This window comes from Electrona antarctica (assembly GCF_951216825.1).
Source record: "Electrona antarctica genome assembly, chromosome: 21".
In the NCBI taxonomy this organism is placed as follows: domain Eukaryota; kingdom Metazoa; phylum Chordata; class Actinopteri; order Myctophiformes; family Myctophidae; genus Electrona; species Electrona antarctica.
In genome coordinates this window covers 21,907,819-21,929,601 of record NC_136802.1, presented here as the reverse complement: position 1 = coordinate 21,929,601, position 21,783 = coordinate 21,907,819, and the positions used below count along the sequence as shown (strand labels likewise).

The 21,783-nt window shown below is 40.9% G+C and overlaps 2 protein-coding genes across 2 annotated transcripts; one reads left to right on the top strand and one right to left on the bottom strand.

The window, feature by feature from the left end:
- Positions 1-316: 316 nt before the first annotated feature.
- Positions 317-5,815, bottom strand: LOC306914649 (butyrophilin subfamily 3 member A1-like). The gene is made up of 5 exons (XM_079491796.1): positions 5,630-5,815; positions 3,571-3,912; positions 2,972-3,244; positions 2,017-2,178; positions 317-1,269 (listed from the first exon to the last, which is right to left on the bottom strand). The coding sequence occupies exons 1-5, from the start codon at positions 5,712-5,714 to the stop codon at positions 1,214-1,216; spliced, it is 918 nt and encodes a 305-aa protein (XP_079347922.1). The 5' UTR covers positions 5,715-5,815; the 3' UTR covers positions 317-1,213.
- Positions 5,816-12,293: 6,478 nt separating this feature from the next.
- Positions 12,294-21,145, top strand: LOC306914273 (extracellular calcium-sensing receptor-like; the record flags this gene model as incomplete). Its single annotated transcript, XM_079491263.1, has 8 exons — positions 12,294-12,297; positions 12,650-12,861; positions 15,015-15,101; positions 16,117-16,237; positions 17,543-17,763; positions 18,158-18,382; positions 18,481-18,604; positions 20,232-21,145. The coding sequence occupies 8 exons, from the start codon at positions 12,294-12,296 to the stop codon at positions 21,143-21,145; spliced, it is 1,908 nt and encodes a 635-aa protein (XP_079347389.1).
- Positions 21,146-21,783: the final 638 nt, after the last annotated feature.

Below are 21,783 nucleotides of genomic sequence, written 5' to 3'. Positions count from 1 at the left end.
AATCCAGTAGTCAATTTATTCTCTTCCCATATGCATGGAAATTGTGTTTTGCAGTACTGAACTAATTGGGCTATGACTCACAAGACACTAGAGGGAGCCAGAGGTCAATAAATAAATAATTCACAACCTCATAAGAGGGCCTTTTGTTTAATGCAGGATATACATTAGTGTTTAAAGTTATGTGTAGCCTAGTACAAACTATTGGACTCTGTCAACCTCTCCTAACCTGCCAGCCTCCTTTGCCAAATGGAAATACCAACCTTAAAAATACAAATAAATAAATACACATATCATCAAATGTAAAAATGTATTTAAAAGTGACATAACAGTACAAAGGTATTCCAGTGGTTTTGAAATTAATGCTGGTTTTGAATGAGAAACATTCACATTATACATTTAGAGACAAATACAGTCTATAAAATATGTACAGTAGCTACTTCCTCCTCTCGTGGTGTCATCACTGTGCAATTCCATTCTGATACCCTTTCATAACTTCTCATTTAAAGTCATTTACATATAATTATATATATATATATATATATATATATATATATATATATATAAAAAAAACAATTAATATTGTTGTCTATATATGAACTAGTAGTTACTAGTATATAAATAAATTAAGATTTCCCTGAAATGTTTCCCTACATTTACCTATAGAACATGATAGTGAAATGGCACAGATAGCTTGTGAAGATTTGGAAAACATGCACTGTGTAGTGGTTCTACCTGTGGGTCAGGACCCCTAGGGGGGTCCCCAGATGATTTGCTTCATGTGCAACAATCAACCGTAAACATATATACAGTGTAACTTAAGTGTACAGTATACAGGGTGCACACAATTTAAGGACCCTTCTAATACTTCTACCGCATCAAAAGTAATCAACATACTATTAAAAATAGTATAGTAGTCAAATATTACCTAAGAAAGAGACAAACGTTAAATATAGCTGGTCTTTTGCAAGGCATTACTATGAGAAACACTGTTTCTGATAATTAAAGGACACTGCCTCCGATAAGACACGACACAGGTAGGCAAAAACTACCTTCTTTTTCCATCCCATTTCAGGAAGGATACTGTACAATACGTGCAGGTGAAACTCGCGTATCGTACATAAGACAATTTATAGTGAACACTGTAACTGATAAATAAATAATGACCTAATTGTTGTCATCAGTGCATATGTGGGATGGCTTCTTCTTCTTTCCTCTATCCTAACATTCGACCGTTTTCCATGACATTGCCATTCTCTTCACCTCCATTTGCTGTAACAAAGGACAACATTGACCACATGAATACTTTCTGTAAATGGTCTTTATAATAATACTCATAAAGCATGTGCATGTTTTCAAAGTGGGGGCCCCACAATTCTCAAACATGTTCAAAGGTAGAAGCTAAAAAAAAGAGAAAGTGGTTTCATTATTTTCAGTGAACGCTGTCTTTACACACAACAATGAACTGCAGTGATACTGATCACGGTCAAGTCCCTCTGTACTGTAGGACCATGTCATCGCTGAGGGGTAGGGGTAGACACCAGGCGAGTATCTGACGTCGCCAGTCTTCCTATTTTCACTTGACAAACAACTTTCCCCAGGGGCATGTAACGTGTGTTGAGGAACACGCTATTCTTCTCAGTTCAACTTCTTAGTGAACAGGTGCCCAAAATATATTGACAATTGTCGTCAACAAATAAAAACTTGACTCAAATATTAGGGAGGGACTAGTAGAATAGAAGAGATCCAGTAGAACTAAAAGACAAGTCATTTTATGCTTACAAACGTGGCTATGATTCAGGATGCTTATCTGCTTAATGTTATTTTGTATATGAATGTCATAAAGCATATAAGTATGCTGACATCTCTGACGTATATAACAAACCAAACTGGTTGAAAAAGAAATTGGTTGAAAATGTAGCAAGTTATGGTAATTTAAAAAGTATAGACACATACTATATATATATATATATATATATATATATATATATATTCAATATGATTTAAAAAGATACTTACATGTACCAGCCTTTTTACGCCAACGGCGATAGGCAATGTAACCGACTGCCAAAACATTGCCAATGACAATGACACTGCCAATGACAATGACAATCATGATGACAGGATCACTGGTGGGTTGAGTGGAATTAACGTTGCCAATGGGTTGAGTGAAATTATGATCTGAAATTACAGCAGGAAATGGCAGTTACATACAACTCTGTTCCAGTTATCATTAGGATTTGGACTCACTTTTACTGACTTCACATTTATTCAGAACCTTTCTAATTCATGTTTAGCCAAAATATGACACCATCAACAATAGTTTTAACGTATGAAGAACAGCTTTTTTTCTGGACCCTGGACAGCCCGGCCTGACTTCCTTATTCACTGATGGTCTTGGACTGACTATATTATTATGATCTATGTTATTGAACTAATGTTAAAGAATGTGATGGCAAACTTGACTGTAGTGAGTGTGAACAAGAATGTGAGGGAGCCTGCATGGAATTCACGTGAATGCCTCGAATAAGCAGTCCTAAAAGAATTGTGATAAAACAAGATCAAGGTGAGGGAGTGTTGAAAAGTATTGCCTTCACTAAACCATTAATTTAATAATAATCTGCAATGTATAGGGCTGGGTACTGTTCAAAGGATTTTGATACCAGTACCGATAACAGTACCTTCAACCTTGACTTTTATACCAGTTCCTGAATGAAATGATTGACTTTGCCCAATAAAAAGTATCATTTCACATCATCTGATAACATTTCATGCAGTACTGTGAGAAGACCAAATTAGATGGAAATATCAGGTTTTTGATGCAGTGTTGCTCTCCCCACTGGAATGATATGAACTATTGTTTTAGGATGTTGAAGCACAACTCGTATTTGTGAAGGTTTTAATAAACGAATCATTCTGTTGGACAGAAGTGATACATTCTGACATCTAGGTGAGCGATGGAAGCGTTCGTTACCTGCGATGACACTGTGTGTCTCGACAGTGTGGTTGATGTGTGCTAGGCGAACTCTGCAGGTCACGCGCCCTGGTCCCCTCACCGTCACGTTCCTCTGGACAGAGTAACAGTCGCTGGGACCTACGACTGTCACTGAGGGTTCAGCAGCGAGGAGGTTTCCCCCACTGTCCAGCCAAGAAACCTCAGGCTGTGGATACCAGCACCCGGAATCACAAGTCAAAGCAAAGCCGTCGTCTTTTGGTCTAGTTAAGATCTCTGGCTGAGACACGACCCCTGCAAAAACAGATAAACACAATAAAAAAATCAATCCATCTTCACTCTGTCTCTCTCTCTGTCTCTCTCTCCTTCTACAAAAAAGGAAAGCATCTGTGTCATTTTAGATTTCTGCGCTGGCTATTCAAAAAATATCTATCTGGTACATCTCCTATTTTTGAACCTTTTTAAAAAAAGTGTGAGAACTACTGATTTAGAAGGTAGTCGTAAAATCGGCCTCAGATCTTAATGGGTTAAACAGTTCACAAGTAAAATTTGCGAAATCTTGCAAAAATAAATACATTCATAAAAAATAAAAACTCAACGCTTTGAAGACTAAGCCTTACCAACTCGGAGCTGGATCAAACTGCTGCTGTACAGGTTTGGAACGAAGCACTTGAACAACCCCTCGTCCGAGAGGCGCACTCTGGACAGCTTCAGTGAGATGTTACCACGAAGAAGCTCCTCTGCAAACAGGGACGTCCTCTGTTGGTACAGCGGGTTCAGAGAGTGGGAAACCTCACGGCCCTGTTGTCGGACGTGCACGAACACTGGCTCCAGGTCGGGTCTCGACCAATCCACCGTCATCTTGTCGGCGCGTTGAGATGGCTCAATGTGGCATGGAAGGGTCACGTCCTCCCCTGCTCTAGCCAGGATGGCCTGAGAGGAACCGATCACCTGATGCTCTCCTTAAGACAAGAGAGAAAAAGAACTCTTTAGTGTAGTGTATATAAACAGTGGTGTACTTTTACTTCTACTCCACTACATATCATGGAGCTGTGAGCTTGTAGACTTGTAGCCTAGGGATGTGTAAATGTGTCAAAAATGAAAATCGATTAGCATAATTCAATATTAATCAATTATCGACAAATCGATAAGCCCCTCCCGCCCGCCCCCCCCCCCCCCCCCCCCAAAAAAAAAAATATATATATATATATTTTTTTTATATATATATTTATTTTTTTTAAAAGGAAAAAAAAGTGTTGAGCCAATTGATCACCATAGCAACCCCAGCCTAGGCCTGATTAGGTAAATTCCCAACACCTGCTAAATCCTCCAAACATGTATCTTGATTTTTATACATTTGAAAACTTGAAATGGGACATTCTGCATAGTGAGTACTTTCTATGTTTGGTACTTTAAGTACATTTTGATGGCTTTGATGCCAATACTTTTTCTTTTCTTTTTAACTTTCACTCAAGTACATTTTGAATTCTGGACTTTTACTTGTAACGGAGTAGTTCTACATTGCAGTATTGATACTTTTACCTTTAAGTACTTTTTCCACCACTGCATTTAGTCAGTGGCTTAAAGTTATGACTGTCCAGCCCAGCCCATTGTTTTGTTTAGAAACAAAGCCTAAAACAAAATGATGTCCTTTTGAGTGATTTTTTTGGTGTGTGTCAAATAGGCTATGTGCATGACACAGACAGCAGTTTGTGAAATGCAACAGCACATTAAAGGGGCGGCATGGCGCTGGCTGTCAGCCATGGGACTTTCCAGCTAGAGAAAGGCGCATGTGTGCGCAGGACGGAGCAGCATCCCGTTCAAGGTCACTCAATGCAACGTAAATTTCTTCAGACTTTATGCTATTATGTGGGCTGTGGCTGTCGTTAGTTGAGTCGGTGTGTGTGGTATATTGCCACAAAGTGTTGTTTAGACACACGTGTCGTGACTTGACAGACAAACGGTGATATGTTTCATTTGTAACTAACTATGGAGTGTAATAAAAACGGTAGGGATGTGGGGGGGGGGGTTGGTGAGGGGGCGTGGTGCTTCTGGACGGAGGGTGGAGACGTTTTATGCTTTCTCTTACATTATATTTCATCACCTTTTTGGTTTTGGTAGTTGCCCCTTTATGAAAAATGCACATGAGCATTATAGGCTACACTGCACTGCAGAGCTACTGCCATAGAGTAAGACAGAGTTAGGGCCGATTCATACTCCTATTTTACCGCTGTTTCGGCGCTGTAGTGCCGAAATGATTTCGGCTCGTCAGAAATTGTCAGTAGCACCGAAGAGCTACAGTTACGACATTGAGGGGGCAGAAAACTGAGCGCTCGAGCCGGGGCGCTGTTCATGCAGCCTGGAGAGTGACAAGCTGGAGCTTGAGGGCAGTGCAATTTGTGCAAATATCAGCAATTTTAGGCAAGTGTGCAACATGACAAGTGTTTTAAAAGTATTGTACATTGACAACTAAAGTCTCTGTAATGTTTATAAATAAAGGGATTTAAGATCATTAAAGCTGGGCTGTTGCCTGAGTCCAGTGCATTCTGCCAACTCAGTTTAAACCCCAGGCCAGCTGATGTCAGTAACTCGGCTGTAAATAAAATTACATTGATTCTAACAAACAGCTTGTTACAATGTGTGTCGACCTGTCGACATTATAGTGTAATGTAACCTTACCTTCCACGTGTGGACTGTAGAAGCTGCTTATCAATATCAGGAGAATGCGGAAATAAATCCTCATCAATGATTTGACTGAATACATATTTTGTTGCGTTCCCTCACTTGTAGAACTGATTCTCTTTTTAAGTAAAACAATGATCACTTAGCCTGATCACTTCTTCTAGTCTGGGACACACTGCCCGCTGCCCGTACTACTACTACTACAGAACACTCTTGACTCGAGAGACGTCACGTGACCGCAAGTAGCCTCGCTTCACTTTCGCTTTCCACCTCAGGCGATCTACTCGGAGGAGGATCACCCGATCACCCCATCTGGTCAGAGCCTTAGAAAAGACAGGCTCTGCATCTGGTGATTCTGATCTCATCACCTGGGGGGGGCACATCCTAGCCTGGGTAAACCCCTCCCCCCAGAACTCATAGGCGAGTGCGCTCCGGTGCGGTATTTCCGAACGCGCCCCCTGTAGCACGAGTGCAACTGCATTGGTTTGATTGATTGATTGAAATTTGCACAGTTTTGCAGAATTACAGTACATTTCAAGCACAAACTCAATACAAAGGCTGTTAACTGTGAGTGGACGACCCAATTAAGCATTACACTTGTTTACAACAGGGTCCACCATGTTCAATTCATCAAAAGTGCTGCTCGTGACGTGCTCGTTTTTTCTTTTCATGTCAAGGACCCAATGTTGGCAACACACATACACATTATGTATTTGGCCGCGGACCCCCATCTGAAAATATGTTGTGCCGCCCCCCCTAAATGCATGTGTTGCTGACTGTCTTGCAGCTATCTCCCCCTCTGAGACCGATTGATTGATTGATTGATTGAAATATTTATTAACAGTTTGCAGAATTCTAGTACATTTCAAGCACAAAGAGTGGACAATTAAGCATTACACTTGTTTACAAGAGGGTCCACCTTGTTCAATTCATCACCGATCGAGTGAATGAGGAAACTTAGGTAACTGAAGTTTACTGAACTGAATTATTTAGTAGGCCTACGGTAATATCCAGCGCAATCTGGCAACAGCATGGTCTTCAATTAGTTAATTAACGGTTATATGGTACAGCTGCATAACGAAACATGTTTCTGTGTACTGTGTAGCAACGAGCTAACGTTTGCTGCCGCTGTAGTCGTGTTGCATCATGCAATATTGTTGTATTGTAACTGTAGGCCTACTGATCAGAGCGGTCAGCCCGAGGGGATTCGAAAGCTAGTCGCTTTGTGCTAGCTAGACAGTTAATCTGTTCACTTTAGAGGCTAAAGATGAGATGCAATAATAGTGTTGGAAACTCAACAATAGTTTATTTGATTATAAATGACAGTCTTCTGTGGGTAACCCGGAAGTTATATGCAAATTAGCCATGTGCTCGATAGCCCAGCAGTAAACATATAAACCTCGCGTCACCGCAGGCTTTCGTAAACACAAGTGTGTAAACAAGTGTGTAAACTGTAAACACAATCTCAGTGAAATAATATTTGACTATATAGTTTTAGATTGCTTTGTTTTATTTTAACTCGTATAGGCCTACATAATTGTAGTCGTTTTTGTATTCACAGTATTTTATAATGGTAAGGTAATATTTTTTGTTTTTTATTTCTATATTTTTTCTTCTTGTCAAATAGCCGACAGAAACATTGTGTTTTGTTCTTGCATGCATTGAATGCTTTTTTCTTAAATTAATAACTAACAAACAATGATTTTGAGGAATTTGAGACAACATAGAGAGAACAGCCCAGCACCTGAACTACGCCTTTGCTCTGTCTGCTGATTTTCTATTGTTTTGTTTTTTGTTTTTTGAAAGTGACAGAAAGTCACTGTCCATTTTGAATGATGCTGTTTAACTCAGTGACGTGTTAACAGTTATGAGTCCACTAGATGGCAATGTTGTCTTTTCAATGTTTTCAGTGTTTGATATGCACTTGGAACTTGTATTTTATTGTTATCAATGGAAAAGGCACACTTGGTACTATAGGCTAGAGAAAATTTGCCACAAAATAACTGGAATAGCAGCTAGCAGGTAAACATTAAACCTAAGTAACTGTCTAAACAATCTAACTGATTCGGAAAAAGAAAGGGAAAACATGTTCCCCCACCTCTTTGTTTTTGCTGTTAGCAGAATCTGTCTTGAGAGCTGTGGTTCACAAACTTTTTAGCTCAAGACCCAAAAGAAAGATTAGATGTTTGCCCGGAACGCAGACTAGTGGAAATAGCAGATCTACAAGCAAGCATACAACGCATCACTTCGCACTGCATGAAGTTGTATGGGTGCAATTGAGATCAGAAAACCTAAAATAATTAAGGAAAATTACAACAAAAAAGTCTGTATCTTACCTGCTGTATCCCATGCCTACTGTTGTGCTGCTATGACACATGCATGTCCACCACAGGATCAATGTCTAATAGTCATAAGAGACTACTTGCTCTTTTCACTAACACACTGCTTTCCCTGATGAATTGAAAATGGTGGACCCTGTTGTAATCAAGTGTAGGCCTAATGCTTAATCATGGTGTCGTCCACAGTAACAGTTTTTGTATTGACTCGTGCTTTCGTTTGCAATGTACCCATTCTGCATACTCTGAATACAAATTTCAATCAATCAATCAATCAATCAATCAATCAATCAATTGAACTCATGTAGGCCTGTATGTATAATGATATATGATATAATGAGACTCAAATCCTTATTTTACTGGAGGGATGTTTTATTGTTCATATATGTAAGGTTAGTCAATCTCAGATGTTTATTTAATTATTATTTCTATGTTGTAGAAAACAGATGTACCAAGTTATAAAAAAAAAAACAAGGCTAATTTGCGACCCCCAGTGACAGTCCCTGGTTAGACCTTTATATACAAATATCTACCTAATAAGAAACAATGAATTTACAAAAGCATCTAATTCCCAAATTAGAGTCATGAAAGCAGTGACATTGATTTCAACTAGTATTTAAACCTTTTCATTAAATATGTTCCCATTCCACAGGTGTTTTCCTTTTACTGAAAAAGATGAGTCTGACCAAATGATATTCAGTGTTATCCATGTTGGTAATACAGATTCATTTAGCATGCCGTCAGAACAGGTCAGCTCCATATATGGAGATCTAAGGGTTTGAGGTTTGAGGTCAGATGTTTGAAAATTTGAAATGGGACATTCTGCATAATGAGTACTTTTACTTTTAAAGTAACTTTTTAGTACATTCTGATGCCAATACTTTTGTATTTTTACTCAAGTAGCCTACATTTTGAATCTCAGACTTTTACTTGTAAGAGTGTATTTCTACAGTTCATATTGGTACTTAAATTAGTACTTTTTACACCATGCACAATTCAACATTTTGGTTTTAAGATGTTGATATTCATTTTGTATTCATCCTTAGGACCCCAAATAACACCTTGGAAAGCATGAGTGTCTATTTCAAACAAAGTGTTTTGACGTATAGGGCCTTAGTCCTATACTCCTCCTCCCATCCTCCCAGCCAACACTCCACTGATAGGTAGTTCTGCAGGATAATTAGTGTCAATTTGGGGCTCCTTGACATGAAAACGTTTGGGAACCACTGTTTTACACCACTGGTAGTGTCCAGACGTGGGACTACCTTTTATGCAGAGCCTTGGTTTCGATGGGCGCTGATGGGACGCTTGTTTTACAGCGCCGGCTACTACCTACCTCAAACCCTAACCTAACCATAACCGCAAGCACGGAGCAGCGCATCCCTCACCAACCTTAATCCGGTCGTTTTAACGGACCCCTCACCAACCTTAATCCGGTCGTTTTAACGGACCCCTCACCAACCTTAATCCGGTCGTTTTAACGGACCCCTCACCAACCTTAATCCGGTCGTTTTAACGGACCCCTCACCAACCATAATCCGGTCGTTTTAACGTACCTCTCACCAACCTTAATCCGGTCGCCTGTAAAACAAGCGTCCCCTCAGTGACCATTGACTACCAGGCTCTGCGTAAAAGGTCATCCCACCTCGACATATCGGTAGGCAGACATCTCTGATCGTCTGACAACAACAGACTATACCCAGGTGGGTACAAATTAAACGTCAGCTGGGCAAGCGTGTGTGTGTGTGTGTGTGTGTGTGTGTGTGTGTGTGTGTGTGTGCGTGCGTGCGTGTGCGTGCGTGCGCGTGTGTGTGGGGACATCTGGCCCAGGGGTGATGAAATATCTATTGCACTGTTGGAAGATAATTAATTAATTCTAACCCAGACCCTTCAAAACATGCTAACATTAATTAACATGCAAGCACACAGATGTGCCAACTACTGTAGCTAGGTTTGTATTTGTACAGTGTCATAATACATACAGGGATGTGCAACAAACCATACACCAAATAATAAAGCCATTGGCTTTGTACTGGTGGGGGCTTACCATCTACTTTCACCAGCAATACAAAAATTCAGCAATGAGTTCAATATAAATAGATATAATATAATAATCTGATATACTGGTATCTGATATACTGGTATACTGCAAATAATCAGAGATCGGATATCGGTCATTAGGGGTGGGACGATATGGGTTCCTAACGATACGATATTTATCGCGATATTAGGCCCTCGATAACGATACTATCACGATATATCGATATATTGTATGAAATTAAACAACAGGAATTTCCTTGGTCAGACTGGCTCAGATAATGGCTTTTGCCACTAATGAGATCAACAGAAACCCCAGTTTACTACCCAATGTGACTCTGGGAATCTGGGATACAATACTGAGACACATACTTCCCACAGATTACACACACCCAAAGTGAGTTTGAAACTATGACAAAACTAGAAAAAGTGCCCTTCTGGGCACAGGTCTCCACCAGGAGGTTAGGAGTGTGTGTGATGTTTGGCAAAATGTTTAGGAGTAATATAAACATGTTTTTTTGTTTGTTTGTTTGTTTGTTTGTTTGTTTCTTGCAACAATTTTCTTCATTTTGTTGAGGAAATGCAGAGCCAGATCACTCATAGCATCTCTGAGGATAGAATTCTGGATGAGCAGGACATGTGCAGCATTTTGTACAAAATGGGCTACTCCTGCAAACTTTGGAAGGCAATCTTAGCTAATCAGTGTAGAATCTGAGAAATCCAACAGGCTCGTCTTGATCACATGACTACAGAGATCATGTGTACCAATTTGCGTGAGATTTGGATGAAATCTGTGCTAACATAAACAATGTGTTTTGCAGAAATCGGCCTCATGGTGGCGCTATAACCGTCAGATGTGGAGGGATGCAGGGAAAATGTTTTTCCATGGCCTCTAGGGAGTGCGCATACATAAATTGTATACAGATCGATGCCGTTATAGGTAAAAACAGGAATTAGCCTGTTATAGCGCCACCGTGAGGCTGATTTGGGGGGAAAATAGTGGCATGTCGTCCTCGGCCTAGTGGAAATGTGTGTGTATAATTTCATGGAAATTGGACACTGTGTTTGTGATTTGTGGTATTTTGTTCGAAACGGACCAATCATGTGAGCTTTGGAAGCCAATCTTAGCCAATCAGAATGGAAGATGGGAAATTGTGCAGATCCGTGTTGATCACATGACTATGGAGATGGTGTATACCGAATTGTGTGATGTATGGATAAAATGTGTACGAGTTATCTACAGAAATGTGTTTTGCCTAAATCGGCCTCATGGTGGCGCTATAACAGGCAGTTGAGGAATAATTGGGGCAGAGGTTCGTCGTTGGCATCCAGGGAGTGTGTGTGCACAGTTTGGCATGGATCGGGCCAACGGTGCCGGAGATTAGCTGATAACGGATGGACGGAAGGACGGACGGACGGACGGACGGACGGACGGACGGACAAAAGGACGGACACACGGACGGAGTGCAAAACATACTCTCTCCCCATGCCTTCGGCCTGGTGGAGACAAAAATGCCATACTTAGAGTAGAGAAATACAACAATGTGCAAACACAGCAGCAAGATTTGTGAACTGTTAGCTAATGGAATACAACCACCCTAAGGACTACTGTCTGTACCAAGTAGACCTACTGCACATGTAAACAGAGCTGCGACCTTTAAACACATCTTAAATCTGATTTTTGTATACTATTTTAAAAAATGCTGCTATTTGTTTAAAAAATGCTTTATACCCTGTATAACATGTATAACGATGCAATGTGACATAGCTCTGTATATACTTTCCCCATTTTCAACAGTTTTTATTGTATTTTGACACTTGCTTTGGCAATGTAAACGTATGTTTTCTCATGCCAATAAAGCTCATTTGAATTTGAATTGAAATTGAATTGTATCTATGGAGTTGGAGTTGCATTCCGTACAGTGGGTGTTGTGAAAGATTACGTAGTGGCACAAGGTGGCACAGGGGATGGCACAGCTCTGTGTATAAAACTTAGCAACTGGACAATGGATTTAGAGTCGGGTGGGTGATGTTGTGACAGAGGAGGACAGTCATGAGGGCGTCTCTAGACATGCACCTGCTTTCGTACATGTACTTGACCATGATATTGTTCTTGTCCTTCTCTCCTTTGTCTTCCTTGCCTTCCTCTTCATGTGAGTTACAGATCTCAGACCTCAACAGATTTTACAAGGCCGGTGACATCGTTCTGGGTGGCTTGTTTCCATTCCACTTCTCCTCCGTCTTCCCCGATCTGTCTTTTACCTCCAAGCAACAGGAGCCTACTTGCTATGGGTGAGTATCAGAAATACAAAAAGGCAAGCAAGAGAACACAGACCTTCAGGACAAGAGTTCTAAGTTCAGTTCCTTTGTTGGCATCACAGTGGGGGAAAAATAAGGGAGTGAAAATGTCCAAGGCAGCTCTGTTCAGTTCAAGTAGAAAATATTTGATTTCATAAAGCAAGACAGATGACCAACACATTTTGACTTTTATTTGTATTTCTACACTGCAGTTATTGTTACTTTTACCTAAGTACATTTTTGTATTTTTTCCACCACTAACAATTTGTATAGACACAATTTGTATCTGCCCGACACGATATTCAAGGTTACAGTGAAATTGTGTCTGTTAGTTTTATTACTGAAGGGTTCAGACTGGCCCAGATAATGGCTTTTGCTATTGACGAGATCAACAGAAAACCCAGCCTCCTACCCAATGTGACTCTGGGATACAGTATCTATGACAGCTGCATCACGCTTGGAGTTACATTCCGTGCAACACTGTCATTGATCAGTGGGAGAGAGGAGCAGTTTACGCTGCATGAGAGCTGTGTCGGGTCCCCTCCAGTGCTGGGAATTGTGGGTCCTTCTGACTCAAAAAGTTCTATTGCCATCTCTAGAATGTTAGGTTTGTACAGAGTGCCCATGGTAAGTCTCTCACTTGAATCCCATTTTGCTGCCACCTATTTCGTATACCGGTATGCTTCATTTTGGTGATTTAGCTATTTACACAATCTGATAAATAATGTGGTATTTTACTATTTGAAACTAAGACACACACATATATATACACACATTCCATCCAAATAATAGGATTACACTTCCCGCTGAGCTCACATGCTCAATAATAATGATAATAATAATAATAATAATAATAATAATTGAGCTCACATGCTCAATAATAATGATTATAATAATAATAATAATAATAATAATAATAATAATAATAATAATAATAATAATAATAATAATGTAGATATAGTATCTATTATACAATTGAAAAGGTGTGCCCAAAAAGCTGTGCGCAACCCAGGAACAAAAGGCACCAGCTACTACGTCACTGACACACTGCAACACACACTGCAACAACCCACTAAACACACTAACACGTCACAGACTTACCCTCCGCGTCGATCCACGGCTATCTCCTCATGTCGCGCAGCACGCCCACACTCAACACCACCCGCGTAAAAATTGTCATTGCACTGCCACTAAAGCCGCCTCCCGTCCAGACTCACAAACAATGAGTAAATAAACACAAACACAAACACGCCACAAGCACCGACACCCCCGCCTAATTTGTTGCCAGGTCTATGAAAACAAGCCCAGAAAAAATGCCATTCAACACGCTACTTACAACTCGCTTACAATTCGCGGACCTGGCAACACTGCATCCTGTTTTCCCATTGGCTACGGTTGCTACAACACGCATTTGCACTGCATGTTGGGAGCAACACAGCTGTAGGGGTCACCGATTGCTGTGCTACATCCCCCTCATGTTCTCACCACCCCGTTCGGCTACACCACACACACTAACCTACACAATTCTCCACATGCAACACAGGGCCCTTATTGGCTAGCCCCCTCACATGGCGATCCCCACGCAGCAAAACACAGGCCAGCCAGCCACACACACACACCCACACACACACAACGCCCACGTTCGGAAATATCGCACTGAGCGCACTGTGCAAATGCAATGCAAACTAATAGGCGAGTGTGCTTCGGTGCGGTATTTCCGAACGCGCCCATCTCATCGCCACAACGCGCGCAGTCGGATGCCAAGCTCTTCCGCGCATTATTCCTTTCCCAGTCTCACCACACCACGGACTCATTGTAACCTCGCATCAGTGTCACTGCAGACACGTAATCACACTGTGGAGGATTTGTGACTGAGTGACTGTGTGTGTGTGTGTGTGTGTGTGTGTGTGTGTGTGTGTGTGTGTGTGTGTGTGTGTAGTTTGATTTCAGCATGTTTTACACTGCACAGTAGCGCAGTGCACACCATGGGACAAATCGCCTTTTCACCCCCTGCCACTGTGCCCACAAACGCATGTACAAGAGGAAAACAATCTAAACATTATATACTAACGTCAGCATCGGGCAGATTAACACACACAAGCGTTATTAGTTGAGTTTTCTTATTGAAGTGCCTCTGATTTGTAACTGTGCGTTTATGTCAGTCAGCGATGCGATCCGTTGTTATTCAGCCACCAGCAGCACCATACGCACGGACTGGAGAGAGGCGACGTGTTTCTCTCCCTTCGGCTCATGTAGCCCTCATTGTAACTACAAATATTGTTCCCGAAGAAACAATGTGGGGTCACTGCAATCCAAAAGATTGTAGGCCTACTATAATGCAGTCAAGGTCCCCACAAAAATATACTACAGTATGTTCTGCTCCATTCTCAACATCTTTTGGTTTCCAAAAACAGTAACTTATTGTAAGTAAACAAAAACAGTAAAAAGCAGTTTCATGTGTGCTTATTTTAATTTAATTTAATTTGCTTTGATGTGAAAATAAAATACAACAAATAATAATAATACCCATCCGTTACTACATGTGAAGGGCACAATACTGGGTTTAAAAACACAGCTGAAACATGAAGTGGAGTCTGTCAAATCTCGCAATTTCCTTCTTCCCATTGCGCTGCAACGGAACTAGGATGAGCCGCCCGAAGGGCGGCGAAATTCTAGTATATTACAGAACAGATGTTGTGTGCCTTTTCCAGGTAAGTTACTATGCTGGTTGCTCCTGTCTGAGTGACCTGACTCAGTTTCCATCCTTCTTTAGAACAATACCAAGCAATGCCTTCCAGGTAACTAACTTCGACACACATACATGTGTTGGTATCTCACACTCAGTTCATGTTCCACACACTTGACGATTGATTGATCATTAAAATAAGCGCATTCCAAAAGGTTACTGGTAGATTCATTGATGATTCTCACCACTATCTTAGCTGAAAGTGATTTTAGTGGAGTGAGAGAAATGCTAATAAACAGTTTACCTTTGGGAAAGGTGTATAATTGTCTTCTTCACTCCCTGATAAAAGATTGGAAAGAAGTCAGAGGTTATGCAATTTATGTAACGACAACCGTGTTGGGGATGAGTTTCACGTTTTGTTTTAGTGCAACACTATTCGCATTATGAATTTTAGATAAATATCTGCCAAATAATTTCCTCTATGTTGAAATTAATTGTATTACCGCAATCTGTCCAAGCCATTTGTAAAGGCTGCTGGGTGGGTGCTTTTCTGAAAAGAAAAAAAAAGTCTTGCCTCTGTTCAAGTAAGGTATGCCTTTTTCAAATAAGGCATGCCTTTTGCTATGTCTGTACAAATATTGTTATTTTTGTTATTTTATAATTCAATTCAAACTTTATTCCAGACACACAGGGGGACCGTAAAGTATATACAAATCATCAATATCACACACACACACACACATGGCACTATGCCATCTAGGACCTTAAGTGGAAACCTCAGGGCATCAAGCCTCTGCATGCTACCTTTCTTGTATGTGCAACACAGAAGCTGTATAGATGGCAGCTGCAGAATGCAGAATTTAAAAGTGCACACTTGACAGGACCTGAACACTTACTGAACCTGCGAAGCAGCATATTAGCCTGAATGGGCATTAGGTTTGCGGTAGGCCTACTGTCTAGAGATATCTCTAGAAAATGTGGCCAAGGTAGCCTACAGTATGATTTCCTGGCATACAGAAAGAGTTCACTTAACTGAAAGGCTGCATGGGAAGGCCAATTTCTTGTCCTCATGGCTTCTCACTATCTCACTAATATAACCCTTGTGTTAATCCCTCCATTGTTTTCAGGTGCGAGCTATGCTCCAGATTATGAGGCGGTTTGAGTGGACTTGGGTAGGCGTGCTGTTTAGTGATGATGAATCTGGCCGCGATGCTGCCCTATTATTCCAGTCTGACCTGGACAAGTCTGGTCTGGGTTGTGTGGCTTATTCAGAAGCTCTGCCCTGGAACAATGACTTGGCCAAACTTCAGAGGATTGTCACTGCGATGAAGACATCCACAGCTCGCGTGGTCATAGCATTTGCATATTTGATCTATATGGCTAATGTCATGGAGGAGGACATGTTAATTTTAATTTATTTAAAGAACAACTTTGTTTTTGTTTTTTTAAACCAAGGTTCATGTTTTAGGTTGTTATTAGTGTTATTTAGAGTGTTATTTATTTATTTATTATTATACTTCTTATTATTTTACAAAATATCACAGCAATTTCTTTATTGTATATATGTATATATGGCGATTTACTATTGTCCTACTAGAGTATTACTATAGTAAATAATATTAAAGCAATGGCGGCAAAGTTTGCAAAAAATGGCTAAAGACATTTAGCCACCCTGTCAAAAATAGCTAAAGTTGTTAAAACGAAAGAAAGCAGCAAATGAAAAACATAAGACTCATATTTTACTACTATCTAATATAAACAGCCTAAAACATGAACCTGGTTGAAAAACAAAAACAAAGTTGTCCTTTAAAGTAGTAAAGTAAAGTCCCTTCATACATGAAGTTGCAATTCAACTACATCTCCCAAAACGTGAATACCGTGGAATCACTGGAATGGTTCACTTTTCCCTTAACATAATTCAAAAAGTGAAATATATTCTTGATTCATTGCACATAAAAATATATATTTTTTAATCTTGATGATTACGGCATATAGCTCATGAAAATAAAAAATATACATGCAGTATCTCAGTCAGTATAGGCCAGGGCAAAGCTAAACCGCCAAACCGACGGGGATCCTGGGGCCGGAGCAGGGCGCCCCGGCTTCAGGGGTCTTTTTTCTACTCGAGGCCGGGGGCCACGGATGGGGCCTGCCGGAGCGGTGTGTGTAAATTAAATATATATTTATTTTTTAACACAATGAATAGGTGGTAAAGCAGAATGTGACAGGTCTCCAGTGGATGTTACCTGCCACCGCGGCTTGGTGGAACGACTTCAATCTCCAGTCTCCTCACTACATGCCATACCTGAGAGGCACCCTGGGTTTTGCCATTCGGCGTGGAGAGATACCAGGTTTCAAGGACTTCTTGTTAAAAGTACATCCTGACAACAGCCACGAAGATAGCATAGTGAGTCTTTTGTTTAATGTTGTAAATAAGTTGCAATTTATTAACGACTTCAGATCTGCGATTAATATGTATTTCGTTGTTGTTTCTTCAGGTGAGGCAGTTTTGGGAGCACACATTTCAGTGCAAATTTGCACCCCTTCCATCAGAGTGGGTGGACGCTGGTGGAAGGGTATGCACTGGACAAGAGGACCTAGGAACAGCAGAAACTAGACTGTTGGATGTGTCTGACCTCAGAGCAGATTATAATGCGCACAAGGCTGTGTATGCTCTGGCCCATGCCCTCCATGACATGTTGCAGTGTGTGCCAGGAAGAGGGCCTTTCACTGGGCACAGATGTGCCAGTTTGCAAACAATAGAGCCATGGCAGGTAGGACATTCATTCACAGTTTGCCTGTTAATGTTTGTAGTTTTGATTTCTTAAATCGGTACGTAATTTATCTGAATCGGAGAAGAAATCATTACATAGAAGGCAAATACACATTCCGGCAATTAATAAAGGTAATAAAATAAAAAATAAATACCTAAATAAAATGTCCACATTTGTCCTAAAGAGCTGGAGATTTTTTATGACCCACTTTAAATGCCTAGAAAGTTGTGCCCTCACCACATGCACGCATGCACACTATAAATGTTGTACTATACAGTAAATACTGCAAAGGTGTAGTTAATACAGCAGTTCCTGTCAATGTAAATAGTGTATACTGCATACAGTATATTTTTTATTTGGTCTCTCTCTATGATTTTGCTCATCATCATTTTAGCTTGTGTATTACCTGGAAAAGGTCAACTTCACCACATCATTTGGTGACAGTGTATCATTTGATGAGACTGGTGACGCTTCACCAATCTATGATGTCATGAACTGGGTGTGGCTCCCTGACGGAAGCACAAAGTTTCACAACGTAGGTGTGATCAAGAAGTCAGCCTCCAGAGAAGAACTCATCCTGGATGAAGACAGAATTTTCTGGAACTTTGACTCCCGAAAGGTCATGTCAGCTTTCTAAAATTACTCGTGTTGACCTCATGCTAGTGTGAATGCAATTTAGTTCAGACTGAAATCGATCATTGTTCCTTTCCTCCGCAGCCTCCTCGTTCAGTGTGCAGTGAGAGCTGTTCCCCTGGAACCCGTGTGGCCAGAAGGAAAGGGGAACCTGTCTGCTGCTTTGACTGCATTGCTTGTTCTGATGGAGAGATCAGCAATGAGACAGGTTGGTGTACATTACAAGTCCATACCCCATACCCGGGGTTGTTCGCACCCAAACTACGTGCAGACTTTATCGCACTGCACACTGTTTGAATATTTTGTCTGACTGATTGATTGATTGAAATATCAGAATTACAGTACATTTCAAGCACAAACTCAATACAATTAAGCATTACACTTGTTTACAAGAGGGTCCACCATGTTCAATTCATCAAAACATTTAGAGACGTACAAATAGACACTTCTATATAGTCAAAGAACAGAACAGGAATTCATCATAAAGGAGGCTTTGCTAGAATTTGAATGAACGCTGCTTCGGTAACTTTTACACACGTGGCTCATGTTTATACCCCAATGGGCTGCATAGTTAGTTAGTATATACTGTACCTGTATGCGACACATGCTTATTGCTTACTAAAACAGATTCCAATGGTGAATAGTTGCTTGTGGTTGTCTTCCTGTTTCTCAACAACAGCAACAACAACAAAAATACAAACAACGTCCAATACGCAACGGGAGTGTGCCACGTATGGCATACGGTATAGATTCATTGATGATTCTCACCCCTATCTTAGCTGAAAGTGATTTTAGTGGAGTGAGAGAAATGCTAATAAACAGTTTACATTTGGGAAAGGTGTATAATTGTCTTCTTCACTCCGCGCATATGATGGTCAAAGCCTGTGTGCAATTGCAGATCGATTGGTCAATCCATTGAGGAGAAAAATGGAGGCGGGCATTTCCACCCACAGCAGAGCAACAGGTTACAAGTAGGATATAGGACAGCGGTGTTTCCAGGAATTACATTTTGGGCAGGCAAGAATTACATTTTGGGCAGGCAAGAATTACATTTTGGGCAGGCAAGATGTGTTAATTGTCGTCCCCTCGCGCACAATCAGTAGCACTAAAGGTTTTCAAAGAGATATACCTGCCAGACAGTAGGATACAAAGGCTGAAAGGCATTCATTTGCATTCAAATGGGTGATTGAGGGTCGCGCTCTACCGCAATGGCCTGTCCGCTGCCCCCTAATAGTTCTCAGGTCTTGTTTTTGTCCACAGTGTGTATGGATTTTGGCCAGGCAGAAATGGATTTGGATGGATTTGCCTTATTGTAGATACGCCACTGATATAGGATTGTAGAAGGAGGATAGTAGGATGAAGCAATGTAGGTTAGGATGATACTAGCTCTAGTCCATAGCGTTAGGAGTACGTCTCCTTAACGCTATGGTACTTTCAACTTCTATGCGCACGCATGAAAGGCTACACTCTCTAGTGTCTGTGTATATATTTCACAGGAAGAAAAAATATGTTTAATTTCTTCACTGCGCCCTCTACAAATCTTGTCTTGCTGGTGAAATATTTTCTTTTCTGGCCAAAAAGTGCATTTTATACATGTGGTGGGAGGCTCAGAGTGCGTCCACTAGGGGAAGCAGGCTTTCGACTCCACAAAACCGTCTTTGTATTGGTGCGTAGTGAAAGTGTTCTTTTTATTTATGCAGCAGTTGACAGGCAGTGCAGCCTTTCATGCGTGCGCAGGAAGTTGAAAGTACCATAGCGTTAAGGAGATCTCCTATCTCTATGGACCAGAGCTAGGACACCACATACTTGTTAATCTGTCTTGCTGTTGTTGTTAGACTCCACAGAATGCATCAGTTGTCCAGAGGATTTCTGGTCCAATCCCCAGCATGACCAGTGTGTCCCTAAGAGCAGGGAGTTCCTGTCCTACCACGAGGACCTGGGTATATCCTTGACAACCATCTCATTGCTAGGCACACTTATCTGTGCCATTGTCATGGGAATCTTCATCTATCATCGAGACACACCGATGGTACGTGCCAACAACTCAGAACTCAGCTTCCAACTTTTGCTGTCCCTCAAACTATGTTTCTTGTGCTCACTTCTGTTCATTGGCCGCCCCAGACTATGGACTTGTCAGCTGAGGCATGCCGTATTTGGGATCAGCTTTGTGCTGTGTGTCTCATGTATCCTGGTAAAAACTATGGTGGTGTTGGCCGTGTTCAAGGCCACCAAGCCTGGGGGTGCAGCCATTATGAAGTTTTTCGGTGCCATGCAACAGAGAGGAATAGTTATGGTACTTACTTCCATCCAGGCAATAATCTGCACAGCCTGGCTTGTGTCTGCCTCACCAACCCCTTATAAAAACACACAATACCACAATGATAAGATCGTCTATGAGTGTAAAGTGGGATCAACAGTTGGTTTTGCAGTGTTACTAGGCTATATTGGTTTACTGGCACTCCTCAGCTTCGTCCTAGCATTCATGGCAAGGAATCTTCCAGACAACTTCAATGAAGCCAAGTTCATCACTTTCAGCATGCTGATCTTCTGTGCCGTGTGGATAGCCTTCATCCCAGCATATATCAGCTCTCCAGGCAAATATGCGGATGTAGTGGAGGTATTTGCTATTTTAGCATCTAGTTTTGGTCTTTTGGTGGCGCTGTTTGGACCAAAGTGTTATATAATGCTTTTGAAGCCTGAGAGAAACACTAAGAAGTCCATCATGGGTCGCGGTGCCACCAAGAAATAGAAGCAGAACTTCTATGATGATCACAAATTCAGTCAGTGATGCAAACATATTATCTATTATCTATCATAAATCAAGTTGGTGAAAAGATTATCCTCCCTGCTCCCTTAAGACTTAAAGTTTGGTGATTTTAGACCGATAATAGACCAAACAAATTGTACCTTTTCATTCTCTTTGGGTCGAAGTACTAGTATGTAAGAGACTAGGAGGCAAATTAGGTATAGGTTTAAAATTGGCCAATGTAACCTTTAGCTATTATTTTTGAAGGCCTCTGGTTTCAAAGGGTTAAAAGCTGCTTTGTGTGTTATTTTCATTGTCAAAAGGCTTGAAAACAATATTCTTTCTATTGCATGAAGGTTTCATAACTCTTCCAACCAATGTGAATGTGCCTGCCAATGGACCTCTAGATCTCTTAAAAGCATGGTTTCAACTGCTGGCTAAACTCTAAGCTCTCATGTTGCTCAACCCTCCCATACTGCCTTTTATTGCTCCCAACTATATGGTAGGTTAAACAGTGCAAGAAAAGCACTCGGGCAAAGACTATTTTACTCTATAATGCATACTGCAGTGTAGGTACTGTAACAATGTCATCAACACTTTCATGGACACTCCTTTTCATTGTGAAATAAATCTATGCATCT